The sequence below is a fragment of the Pseudophryne corroboree genome, chromosome 12 (assembly GCF_028390025.1).
Source record: "Pseudophryne corroboree isolate aPseCor3 chromosome 12, aPseCor3.hap2, whole genome shotgun sequence".
NCBI classification, from domain to species: domain Eukaryota; kingdom Metazoa; phylum Chordata; class Amphibia; order Anura; family Myobatrachidae; genus Pseudophryne; species Pseudophryne corroboree.
In genome coordinates this window covers 61,059,201-61,073,049 of record NC_086455.1, presented here as the reverse complement: position 1 = coordinate 61,073,049, position 13,849 = coordinate 61,059,201, and the positions used below count along the sequence as shown (strand labels likewise).

The 13,849-nt window shown below is 48.0% G+C and overlaps 1 protein-coding gene across 1 annotated transcript in view; it reads right to left on the bottom strand.

The window, feature by feature from the left end:
* Nucleotides 1-12,109, bottom strand: part of MAP4K5 (mitogen-activated protein kinase kinase kinase kinase 5) — a 206,834-nt gene extending 194,725 nt beyond the window's left edge. The window contains exon 1 of the mRNA XM_063947557.1: nucleotides 11,638-12,109. Within this exon, the coding sequence (XP_063803627.1) occupies nucleotides 11,638-11,748 (111 nt within the window). The 5' untranslated portion in view covers nucleotides 11,749-12,109. The remainder of the gene's footprint in view (nucleotides 1-11,637) is intronic.
* Between the last annotated feature and the right edge of the window lie 1,740 nt (nucleotides 12,110-13,849).

Below are 13,849 nucleotides of genomic sequence, written 5' to 3'. Positions count from 1 at the left end.
AATTCTTCTGATTCAGGAAAAACTGTTTGTAGTTTTTTCACACCATACATAATACCCTGTTTTACGGTATCTGTAGTATCAGCTAAATGTAACGTCTCCTTCATTGCCAAAATCATATAACGTGTGGCCCTACTGGAAAATACGTTTGAATTTCTACCGTCGTCACTGGAATCAGTGCCCGTGTCTGGGTCTGTGTCGACCGACTGAGGCAAAGGGCGTTTTACAGCCCCTGACGGTGTTTGAGGCGCCTGGACAGGCATTAATTGATTGTCCGGCCGCCTCATGTCCTCAACTGACTGTTTAAGGGAAGATAAACCATCACGTAATTCCACAAATAAAGGCATCCATTCTGGTGTCGACCCCCTGGGGGGTGACATCTGCATATTTGGCAATTGCTCCGCCTCCACACCAATATCGTCCTCATACATGTCGACACCACGTACCGACACACACCGCAAACTCACAGGGAATGCTCTAATGAAGACAGGACCCACTAGCCCTTTTGGGGAGACAGAGGGAGAGTCTGCCAGCACACACCACAAAGCGCTATATATACAAGGGATATCCTTATATTAAGTGCTCCCTTATAGCTGCTTTAATATATATATATATATAGCCATTAATGTGCCCCCCCTCTCTGTTTTACCCTGTTTCTGTAGTGCAGTGCAGGGGAGAGACCTGGGAGCCGTTCTGACCAGCGGAGCTGTGACAGAAAATGGCGCCGTGTGCTGAGGAGATAGGCCCCGCCCCTTTTTCGGCGGGTTCTTCTCCCGCTATTTTTCCAGTCAGGCAGGGGTTAAATATCTCCATATAGCCCCTATGGGCTATATGTGAGGTATTTTTAGCCTTGTATAAGGTTTATATTTGCCTCTCAGAGCGCCCCCCCCCAGCGCTCTGCACCCTCAGTGACTGCCCAGTGAAGTGTGCTGAGAGGAAAATGGCGCACAGCTGCAGTGCTGTGCGCTACCTTATGAAGACTGAGGAGTCTTCAGCCGCCGGTTTCCGGACCTCTTCACGCTTCAGCATCTGCAAGGGGGTCGGCGGCGCGGCTCCGGGACCGGACTCCACGGCTGGGCCTGTGTTCGATCCCTCTGGAGCTAATGGTGTCCAGTAGCCAAGCAGCAAATCCACTCTGCATGCAGGTGAGTTTACTACTTTCCCCCTAAGTCCCACGTTGCAGTGATCCTGTTGCCAGCAGGACTCACTGTAAAGAAAAAAACCTAAACTAAACTTTCTCTAAGCAGCTCTTTAGGAGAGCCACCTAGATTGCACCCTTCTCGTTCGGGCACAAAATCTAACTGGAGTCTGGAGGAGGGTCATAGGGGGAGGAGCCAGTGCACACCACCTGACCTAGTAAAGCTTTACTTTTTTGTGCCCTGTCTCCTGCGGAGCCGCTATTCCCCATGGTCCTTTCAGGAACCCCAGCATCCACTTAGGACGATAGAGAAATATATATATACACGTCTGATGCCAGGAAGAACATGGATTCACCTAGACTCAGAAACGCGCCTGACAGAAGCCAGCTGTGGTATCCCTGGCATAGCGCAGCACGCGGAGGTATACAGAAGGCTGCAAAGTGAATGGGTTAAATGGAGGGCGGTTGGGCATGGCTCATTTTCCCCTGTGTAATTATCAAACCGAACTTGTTTGACAACGCCAAAAATAATAAGTGGGATCGAGGTGCCAAGAAACTTGTCAGCCGCAGAGCACTTTTCCAGAGACTCATCACATCTGCTTTTTTCATTTGCTCTTTAAAAAGGTACTTGCTGCAGGAAAGTATTTACTAGCTGGAGGGTCCTCCTCTTACATGGTGTAGACACACAGCAGTAACAATAATCTCTATGCAACAGCACTATTATCCCAAACAGCTACAAATATCAGTTCCCATATCAATAACCTGGTAAACATTGGGGAACGCTCTGTAATGGAAACGTTGATTACTGGGCTATGTGATATACATTTTTAACAGCTACTTACACAGCGCCTGCGTATTCCAGTGCGCTTTACAACTGGGAACAAAAAACCAGACTGGTTAATAATAAAGAGGTAAGAGGGCCCTGCTCGCAAGATTACACTCAATAAGGAAATAGGCACTGATACACAAGGATAAGTGTTTCTATTGCATATTGATCCAGCTAGATTGTACAGGTTACTGGTGAGCTATATGAGCCTGTCACACAGTAATGCTGGCTTATGGATAGCGGGATGTGTGAGTGTAGAAAGAGAACATATGTACAGACAGGGATGCCACCATGGGTGGACTGCCGGGATTACAGTCCCGGGCCTAGACCGTGAGGGGGTCCGCATGGAAGCAGTGTGGATTGGAAAGCATCGTAGGCTGCTATAGAGGAACAGCCCGTCAGCATTTTGAATTTGGAGCCGGCTGCAAGCTACTCGGAGCTTGCGGACTGACAGATAATCAGGAGCAGCTGCAGTGGCAGCTCCTGATTGACTGCTGGTCCGTAAGCTCTGATTGGCTCGCAGCTGGCTCTAAATTTGAAATACCACCAGCACTGTCCCTCTATAGCTGCCTGCTCCGGATGCCTTCCTTGTGATGCTGGTTTGGTCCAATCCTGCCGCAGTTGTGCCTAGGGGCGCCACATGATGTCCTGTGGCCTTCTCCTGAGAACAGCAACTGGCACCCAAAACGGTAAGCTGTGGGGGCTGCAGGGAAAGCGGAAGGTGAAATGGGGGGCCCTGCTCATTCTGGCAGTCCCGGGCCCCACTATTTCTGATGGCAGACCTGTGTACAGGTATGTGTGGACTGTATAGAGGGGATGTAATTGGGTAGGATAGCTTATGAAGCTTATGTGAGCGGTTCTGGCATTTGATAAAGCTGCCTGAAGAGGTGAGAATCAGGCAACGGTATGCGATTAGCATACCAAAAGTCAGGATCCGGGCGGTAACAATACAGACGCCGGAATCTTGACGGGGGCACAATACCGCCGCCAGTTTACCGGCGAGGTAGGGGATTCCTCCTCTATGGGTGTCCATAGATAATAAAACCTGTGCAGGGTGGCAAGCGCAGCAAGCCTGCAAGGCGCTCTGTTGCGCTCACCACCCTGCCAGCATCCCAACGCACGGGATGCCGATGTCGGGATACTGACATTCGGCACCCTGGGCGGCAGTATTACATACCAAACCCCAGGCGACACTTGCAGATTTGGAGGCTAGAGGAGAGTCTTATTGTGCGAGGAGGGCATTCCACAGAGTGGGTGCAGCCCGAAAGAAGTCCTGTAACCGTGAATGGAGCAGGTAATCCATGTAGATGAGAGACGCAGACCTTGTGCAGAGTGGAGAGGTTGAGTTGGTAGATATTATGAGATAAGGGAAGAGATGTAGGTTGGTGTAGTTTGGAGAATAGCCTTGTATATTTAATTTGGTAAACAGATAACCAATGTAAAGAATGACAGGGTGAAGCAGCAGCAGAACATATTGCAGGGAAAGCAGGCTAGCCGCTGAATTCAGCACACAATGTAGGGGGGAGAGTTTGGTTAGGGGAAGACTATTGCAATAATCAATGCAGAGTGTTTGCAGTGTCTTGCATACGATGCAGGCATATTCTGGTTATGTTTCTTACATTAATAGAACAGGATTTTGAAATAGATGGAATGTGAGGCATACATGACAGTACAGAGCCAATGATGACACCTAAACTGTGGACATGAGGGGTAGGGTTGGTTATTGTGTCATCTTTAGAATGTAAGCTCTCACGAGCAGGGCCCTCTTCCCTCATGTGCTTATCCTTTCTTACTTTAATCATCTTCAACTGCACCAAATCCATCAGTCTTCTGCCACCTGATACTTATTCCAGTGTCATCTGCTGATCTAACTATGTTTATTTACCCTGTACTTGTCCTATATTGTCATCAACTGTAAGTAGCTGTTTTCCTGTTTGATTATTTGTTTATGTACTCTGTAATTGGGCGCTGCGGAACCCTTGTGGCGCCATATAAAGGATAATAATAATAATAATCTGCAGAGCTAGAGATGTCAGGTCAGTAACTGCAGTGCGATTACCAATGGAAATATTACGCTTGACGTTGCAAGATGACATCCAAACAAGTATTTATACTTGCCTAAGTGGAAGTTTATTGTTGTATGGAAAGGCATATAATACATATAGGTCCAGATTTATCAAGCCTTGGAGAGTGATAAATTGCACGGTGATAAAGTACCAGCCAATCAGCTCCTGTCATTTTTCAAAAACAGCCTGTAACATGGCAGTTGGGAGCTGATTAGCTGGTACTTTATCACCATGCAATATATCACTCTCCAAGGCTTGATAAATCTGGGCCATAGTGCCCACTCTGGGAGGGGTGACTGGAACAGGACACTGCACAGAACTGTAAAAGGTCTGAGTGATTTGCTTTTATTCCTCAGAGGTAATTACTGCTTATTTTGCAGAGTTTCTCATAAGTAACAATGTTCTATGTCACATACGGAAAGAAATGCCTGTGATCCGTCCTACTCAGAATCACCTGAAGATATGCACAGATTGCATATGTTTGCTATGGCACAAATTGGATACATGCGGCCACAAACGGAGCTATGGCGACTCAGAACCAGGGTTGGTATTTCCAGGTAATGCATAATCACCTGTCCGAGCAACAGCTGTGGTCTAAACGGAGCAACTGCTTTATGAAACCAGACCCACAATGAAACTCTTTATGGTCACCTGATACTTCATTTCACAGAAGAATATCCATTACACTGCACAAGGTACAATTTTATAAACTCTAGCATGCAGCAGACCATGCAATCTAACCTAGAGACAGGCGATTAGTGTAAGCACCAGCTCTTACCACTAATTAACTTTTATCACCACGCAAAGGAAGTACAGTACATAGTTTCACTAACTGAAAAACCATAACACAAGACACACACACATTTCATTACACACACAAGAATACTGGGGCAAATGTATTAACCTGGAGAAGGCTTAAGGAAGTGATAAACCAGTGATATGTGCAAGGTGATAAACGCACCAGCCAATCACCTCCTAACTGTTAATTTACATCTTGGAGCTGATTGGCTGCTGCCTTTATCACCTTGCGCATATCACTGGTTTATCACTTCCTTATGCCTTCTCCAGGTTAATATATCTGCTCCACTGTACCCATATAAAGGAAAACCTGCATTCCCTGCACTACCCACCACAGATAGCAGGTGTTCCACACGTGTCACACTGTGTGCTACATACAGGAAGAGAAATCCTACATTTAATGGATGAAAATAACATGACACATTTTCCACTCTCTGAGAGCTGGCAGACAACGGCAATGGATTCCATTGCTTCCATTCAGGACCATAACTACATCTGCAGAAATATAGGTGACCGTCAGATGACAGACATATGTGAGAGCCTCGTGGCATCTGACATGGAAATGCAGGCCCAAACACTGCTGCGACTTTCTATATATCACAGGTAGGCACCCTTCAGCTACCCAGCCAGCCGCAGAACACAGCCTGACAGAAATGACATTATATTCAGATCATTCATGAGCTTTTTGTGATCAATGTGAGAAGCAGCATTTCATCTCCAAAAGAGACAGTCCCTGATTTAATCACTGGAGACGGATTTTTATCATTAGAAAAACTAAAGGGGGTACACACGGAGAGATCCGTTCTTAAATTCTAAAGGCCAGTACTCACGGCACGATTTGGGGAGAGATGTGTGCTGAGCGGGTCGCTCAGCACACATCTCTCCCCCCGCTCAGCACAGCGCGATGTGTGCTGAGCGTGCGGGGGGAGACGGAGGGCGGCTCATTTCACCCAGCGGGTGAAATGAGCGACCTGCTAGATTGGCCTGCATACAGGCCAATCTAGGACCAGCAATAGCGATGCGCAGGGCTGCGCATCGCTTTCACTGTGGGGGGTACACACGGAGAGATCACTGCTTAAAATCTAAGCAATCTAGTCAGATTGCTTAGATTTTAAGCAGCGATCGCTCCGTGAGTACCCCCCTTAAGCAATCTGACTAGATTGCTTAGAAATTAAGCACAGATCTCTCCGTGTGTAGGATGCCAACGACAGCGTTGCGTGGCCCCGCGCGGTGCTATCGCCGGCTCTAGATGTGGCATGCGTGCATGCCAAATCTAGTGAGACCGCTCATTTCACTGCTGGGTGAAATGAGCGCCCCCCCCCCCCTTGCTCAGCACACATCGCACTGAGCGGGGGAAGAGTTGTGTGCTGAGCAGTCTGTGCTAGATCGCTCAGCACACATCTCCCCCGTGGGTACGGGGCTTGAGGGCGGTATTCAATTCTTTTCACCCCCTTCCACACCCGTTCTGTTTCTGCTGACAGGTGTGGTATCTTCTTGTCAGCTTGCTACCCCGGGGTAGCGAGGCGCCCAGCACTTCTCACTTTACACCTCATGCCTCACTGATCAAGGGAGTTTCTGAGGTGTCAAGACTATTCTTTCTGGCCCAAAGTGGCTGTAGCCACTGCGGATTCAGTATGATTTGCCGATGGATGGGATGCCAGCTGTCAGTATACCGACAGCGGCATCCCGTTCATCATAATTCCGACAAGGCACCAGAAAGCCCACTAACCCTCTTCTACCTCCTACCCTAAACCTGACCCTCCTTTGTGGGGGCCTAACCCTAACCCTCCCTTCCCCGCTGCCTAAACCTAACCCTCCCCACTTGATACCTAACCTCCGTTTCTATGTGCCTAACCCCCTTCTCCAGCCTAAATCTAACCTCCGCCCCCTCCCTCACCAGGACGCCAGCACCTCCCACTGTTAGGACAATTGGGGTGCCAGCTGTCGGTAATGTGAAGCTGGCATCCACAGCAGCATTGCGTCCTACTTTGGGATCCCAGCGTCGGTATATAGACCGCTGGGATCCCGTCTGTCGGGAAGCCAACTGCTTCCTGCCACTGCCTGTAGACAATGGTTACACATTCAGCTGGCCGCACAATTACATATGCCACATCCCACGTCTGGTGATAGGCTACAGTCCTCATCTCCAGGGCTCCATGGGGCAGATTCAGTTTGGACTTACCACAAGGTTTTAGCTCCCGTGTTAAATGTCCGTAGCTATTCAATTAGTGACCGCACTACACATGCAACTACTAGCCCTGAGGGACCATTTGACAACAAATAGGAACCTCTTGGCCCTTAACGTGGATTTCTGCTCGCACCCTCCTGAGGTGTGAACAGAAATCCACGATAACTAGTGCCTCTGGGGCTAGGTGCCGGCAGTAATTGCATAGCTCTGGGTACTTAACCCTGCAACTATGGCTTACCGCTGGAAATAATTGAATAGCTCTGAGTAGTTTTACCTGGGCGCTAAAACCCTGCGGCAAATCCCACACTAAATCAGCCGCAATGCATTCAAATAAGCAGATCATCTAACAGCTTCATTTTCCAGGATGCCAAAATACAGATGTAATAACACTAATACTGGGTAGATAGAATGTTCAGGACCATTTATAAGGTGGCATATGCCGATTTTGTCCCATACTGATCGCCAGCTTCTATATGAAGGAAAATATACCTTTCTGTAGTACATTAATTATCAACTCTTTGGAGCAGTGTCATACTTATATATACAGACTTCCCTCTTTATAGTGCCAGCCTAAAATACAGGCCCAAACTATTATAGGGGTGGCGTTATGAGAAAAGTGACATTAATGGAATTTATAAGTGAAAATATGCTTTGTACAGCGATTATACTGGTCAGTAAGCGAGGCATATAACCCATGAAGGGGAATGTGTACCTGGATGATATAGAATTACGTCTATTGTATGCAAAGAATTAAGGACAAAACTTAAGTCAGAACCAGATTTACATCCCATTACATGTCCAGGTTGTTTAGATCAGAGGACACAGACAGACACTCTGTGGGTTGTTATATGCCTTGTTTAATTACTTTGCAAGTTACCATGTGCTTTCTGGTAGCTGATCTTGACTTGTGACACAAAGAATAAGAGCAGACAGACGTGTTCACAGCCTTTCCCAAAAGACATGACAAACAAGTTTTTAACTCTTCGCACACTTGTAGAAAATGATCACGCGTGTTGTGTGACTTCAGGATTCATTTTCAGATGGGGCGCTACCACAGGTTGTTTCTGGTTAGAAAGCATACAAAGTCCTCACAGACCAACAAAGAGGCCCCAGGGACACGATTCTAAGGATGTGTAATCGTAGAGAAAGGGACTACAACCTACTCATACATACATTGTAAATGCACACACACTCTTACTGATGCCATCACGTCACATATTCTTTAATGCTTGTCAAATGCATGTGCATGTGTATGACACTGGAAACCACTTTATCTAGTGTTGCGTCTTTCAGGGTCTTTCCTTGTGGACACCCACAAGTGGGAATAGCCCCTGTAAGCCGGGATTCCGGCTGTCGGCATTGTCAGTGGTCGGGATTCTGGCGTCGGTATCCTGATCGCTGAGATCCTGATTGCCGGCAATGTAACCGCATCCCCTTTCCTCCTATATTGTTTTCATGTATGGCAGACCAGGAATTTCCTACAGTGCTCTTTGTATTGCTAGTATAGATGCATGTGTAACGCAAATGCAACATACAAAAGTCATCTTTAACCCTTGCTAGTGCCACTCTAATACATACTGAAATGCACAATAGCCACCCTTAGCTGCCAAGTCCTGCACTTTAACAGCACACCACGATGCCAAGGGGTCTATTCATGAAGCAGTGAAAACTGTGGAGAAGTGAGCCAGCGGAGAAGAACCAATCAGCATTGAAGTAACATCTATAATTTGCATATTATAAAATCATACAGAGCAGCTGATTGGTTGCCATGGGCAACTTCTCCACTCTTTTCACTGTTTCATGAATAGACCCCAAGTGTCAGTGGGCATCCCAATTAGGTAATGGTATATACTATTATATAATCTCTTAGCACACTTAGGTGTCTATTTATGAAGCAGTGAACCTGTGGAGAAGTTGCCCATGGCACCCAATCAGCTGCTCCATACAATTGTATAGTATGCAAATGATGTTACGTCAATGCTGATTGGTTGCCGTGGGCAGCTTCTCCATTGGCTCACTTCTCCACAATTTTCACTGCCTTATGAATAGACCCCTTACACTGCCCCTCCAGCAAAGTATCATTTAGATTGGAGTCCCAACACCCAAACTGCACACCAATAGCACAGACAAAATACTGTATAATGTACTTTATTGAGATACCACATAGAATTCATAACTATGTGTAAATGTGTGTCTGGAGCGATAGATCTATATATAATGTATATAATGAGCACTGTACAGTACTGGGGATGTCTATATACTGTGCAGGGTACAGGACTGGGGATATGTATATACTGTGCAGGGTACAGGAGGACTGGGGATATCTACAGTATATGTATATAATGGGTGTAGTACGGCTGACCGCCGGTCAGCTTACCGACGCCGGGATCCCGGCGGGGAGGGGCGAGTGCAGCAAGCCCCTTGCGGGCTCGCTGCGCTCGCCACGCTGCGGGCTCGGTGGCGACCTGCGGTCGCCACGGGTTCTATTCCCACTCTATGGGTGTCGTGGACACCCACGAGTGGAAATAGTCCCTGTTGGTCGGCATGCTGACCATAGGGACAGTGACCCGTCGGGCTGGTGGTGGAGGAGGTCATGTGACTGTCGGTCAGCTGACCGGTGGTCACATGAATACCACCCTATATAATGAGCACTGCACAGGACTTGGGATGTGTACAGTATATGTATATAATGAGCACTGCACAGACTTGGGATGTGTACAGTATATGTATATAATGAGCACCGCACAGGACTTGGGATGTGTACAGTATATGTATATAATGAGCACTGCACAGGACTTGGGATGTGTACAGTATATGTATATAATGAGCACTGCACAGGACTTGGGATGTGTACAGTATATGTATATAATGAGCACTGCACAGACTTGGGATGTGTACAGTATATGTATATAATGAGCACTGTACAGGACTTGGGATGTGTACAGTATATGTATATAATGAGCACTGCACAGACTTGGGATGTGTACAATATATTTATATAATGAGCACTGCACAGGACTGGGAATGTGTATATGTGTATACTGTGCACAGTACAGGACTGAGCATGTGTATATGTCAGAGTTTCCCAGACGTAGTCCTCAAGAACCCCAACGGTCCTGGTTTTAAATGTATCCATGCTTGGCCACAGGTGACGTACTTAGCGCCTTAGTCAATTTGATTTAACCATCTGTGCTGAGCCATGGATATAGGATATACACCTAAAACTTGGACTGTTGGGGTGCCTTGAGGACCGCGTTTGGGAACCTTTGGTACATGTATATACTGTGCACAGTACAGGACTGGGGACGTGTACAGTACATGTATATAATGTACAGTATATGTATATAATGAGCACTGTACAGGAGGTCTGGGGATATGTATATACTGAGCAGGGTACAGGACAGGGGATGTGTATATGTATATACTGTGCAGGGTACAGGAGGACTGGGGATACCTACAGTATATGTATAGAATGAGCACTGCACAGGACTGGGGATGTGTACAGTATACAGTATGTATAGAATGAGCACTGCACAGGACTGAGGATGTGTACAGTATACAGTATATGTATAGAATGAGCACTGCACAGGACTGGGGATGTGTACAGTATACAGTATATGTATAGAATGAGCACTGCACAGGACTGGGGATGTGTACAGTATACAGTATGTATAGAATGAGCACTGCACAGGACTGGGGATGTGTACAGTATGTATAGAATGAGCACTGCACAGGACTTGGGATGTGTATATGTATATACTGTGCACAGTACGGGACTGGGGATGTGTACAGTATACAGTATGTATATAATGAGCACTGCACAGGACTTGGGATGTGTACAGTATACAGTATGTATATAATAAGCACTGCACAGGACTGGGGATGTGTACAGTATACAGTATATGTATAGAATGAGCACTGCACAGGACTTGGGATGTGTACAGTATACAGTATGTATAGAATGAGCACTGCACAGGACTTGGGATGTGTACAGTATACAGTATGTATAGAATGAGCACTGCACAGGACTTGGGATGTGTACAGTATACAGTATGTATAGAATGAGCACTGCACAGGACTTGGGATGTGTACAGTATACAGTATGTATATAATAAGCACTGCACAGGACTGGGGATGTGTATATATGTATATACTGTGCACAGTACGGGACTGGGGATGTGTACAGTATACAGTATGTATATAATGAGCACTGCACAGGACTTGGGATGTGTACAGTATACAGTATGTATATAATAAGCACTGCACAGGACTGGGGATGTGTACAGTATACAGTATATGTATAGAATGAGCACTGCACAGGACTTGGGATGTGTACAGTATACAGTATGTATATAATAAGCACTGCACAGGACTGGTGATGTGTACAGTATACAGTATGTATATAATGAGCACTGCACAGGACTGGGGATGTGTATATGTATATACTGTGCACAGTACAGGACTAGGGATGTGTATATGTATATACTGTGCACAGTACAGGACTGGGGATGTGTGCAGTACATGTATATAATGAGCAGTGTACAGGAGGTCTGGGGATGTGTGTGCTCCCTGCTATTAGGGGAGTCATACTGGCTGCTGGCTGGCGCTATAGGGGCTCTCTCACCTTATATACATCCCCATAGGTGCCGCTGCCGACCCTCTGGATTAGCTCGAAGTCCTGCTGAGGGTTCTTGCGGAGGATGTCGGCGCTGGGCCGGCTAGTGGAGTGCTCCATGCTCCGGGATGTGGGTAAGCGGGGGCCAGGACTCGAGTCACTGACAAAGGGCTCCTGCTCGGAGGAGATCACCGCTGGGGGAGGCCGAGCATGGCTCCGGGCCCATGTCCTGGGGAGGCGGCAATCTGTGAGACGGGGTGAGGGAGGCTGAACGGCTGATGCAGAGTGAGGGAGATGCGGCTCGTACCGCCCGGACACAGGGAGGAGGAGAGACAGGAGAGACCGCCTCCCCCTGGGGCCTAACCCGCCTCACCCACACCGGCGTCCGGGAGGGAGCAGCTACCCCAGTGAACCACGCTCTCTACACACACCCGCCGCCGGGAGAGAAGACCGAGACACCTCACCCAAGCCGGGCTGTGCTTCCACTGCAGGCACACAGGGATGCCCCACTGCAGGGATCTCACCCCAGGAGATGCCCCACTGCAGGGATCTCACCCCAGGAGATGCCCCACTGCCGGGATCTCACCCCAGGAGATGCCCCACTCCCGGGATCTCATTCCAGGAGATGCCCCACTCCCGGGATCTCATTCCAGGAGATGCCCCACTGCCGGGATCTCATTCCAGGAGATGCCCCACTGCCGGGATCTCATCCCAGGAGATGCTCCATTGCCGGGTACTGCTACCCCAGGAGATGCCCCACTCCCGGACTATCACCCCAGGAGATGATCCACTCCCGTACTATCACCCCTGGAGATGCTCCAGTGCCGTTTACGATCCCGGGAGATGCCCCACTGCCGGGCTATCACCCCAGGAGATGCTCCATTGCCGGGTACTGCTACCCCAGGAGATGCCCCACTCCCGGACTATCACCCCAGGAGATGATCCACTCCCGGACTATCACCGCAGGAGATGCCCCCCTGCCGTTTACGACGCCGGGAGATGCCCCACTGCCGGACTCTTACCTCAGGAGATGCCCCACTGCCGGGTACTACTCAAGGGGATACCCCACTGCTTGAATATCACAAAAGATGCCCCACTATCACCCCCAGGCGATGCCCAACTGCTGGGATCTCGCCCCAGGAGATGCCCCACTGGAGATGCACCTCTACCTAGAAGTCATCCACCTTCCATCAACCCACACAGGATTTAAATGAATATACGTCACCCAGGAAATACCCCATTTACCACACAGGAGATACCCCTCTACCAGGTTATTACCCAAACACTAGATATGTATGAACCTTTGCCAGAGTATATCCCAATATATACCACCTCAGGAGGGGTGTGGTTCATCAAATCTACAGTGTCTAGGTCGACAATGTTTAGGTCGACAGTCACTAGGTCGACATGGATGGAAGGTCGACATGTGCTAGGTCGACATGTCTAAAGGTCGACATGAGGTTTTTGTGTTTTTTTGGTGTCGTTTTCTTCGTAGAGTGACCGGGATCCCAAATTAGTGCACCGCGTCCCCTCGCATGGTGCCTTCGCTCCGCTACCGCTTCGCTCGGCACACTTTACCGTTCCAATCGTAGTCCACGTGGATCGTTAAGTATGAAAAAAATAAAAAATAAAAAATTTCAAAAACTCATGTCGACCTTTAGACCTGTCGACCTATCACATGTCGACCTAGAAACCCTGTCGACCTTCCATCCATGTCGACCTAGTGACTGTCGACCTATAGTGGTCGACCTAGACACTGTCGATCTTCAGACCGGATCCCCCTCAGGAGATACCCCTTTGCCATGACATCACCTCAGGAGATATCCTGTAATGGGATATAAACCAACATAATCACCCCACCAATAGATACCACCCCAGTATATACTCCTCCTCTACTAGGAGAACACCCAACAGACACCATGCTATGGCATATGACCTAATAGCCACACCAGGAGTTATCCCTCTACTGGAATGGAATATCACCCAACAGACAGGGATAGTCTACTGCAGGGACGTGCAGTCAGGGGAGGCAGTGCCTCCCCTGTCATTAATGATTAAGATAATACAAAGAAGATGCATATGACACATATTCTGTGTCATATGTATCTTCTTAATATTATTCTTAGCATTGCTCCATTCTTTATGTGTTTGGGAGGCACCGATCGTGGTGCCTCCCGTTGTCACTGGGGAAAAGTATGGGAGCAGGGGGCGGGCACGGGCG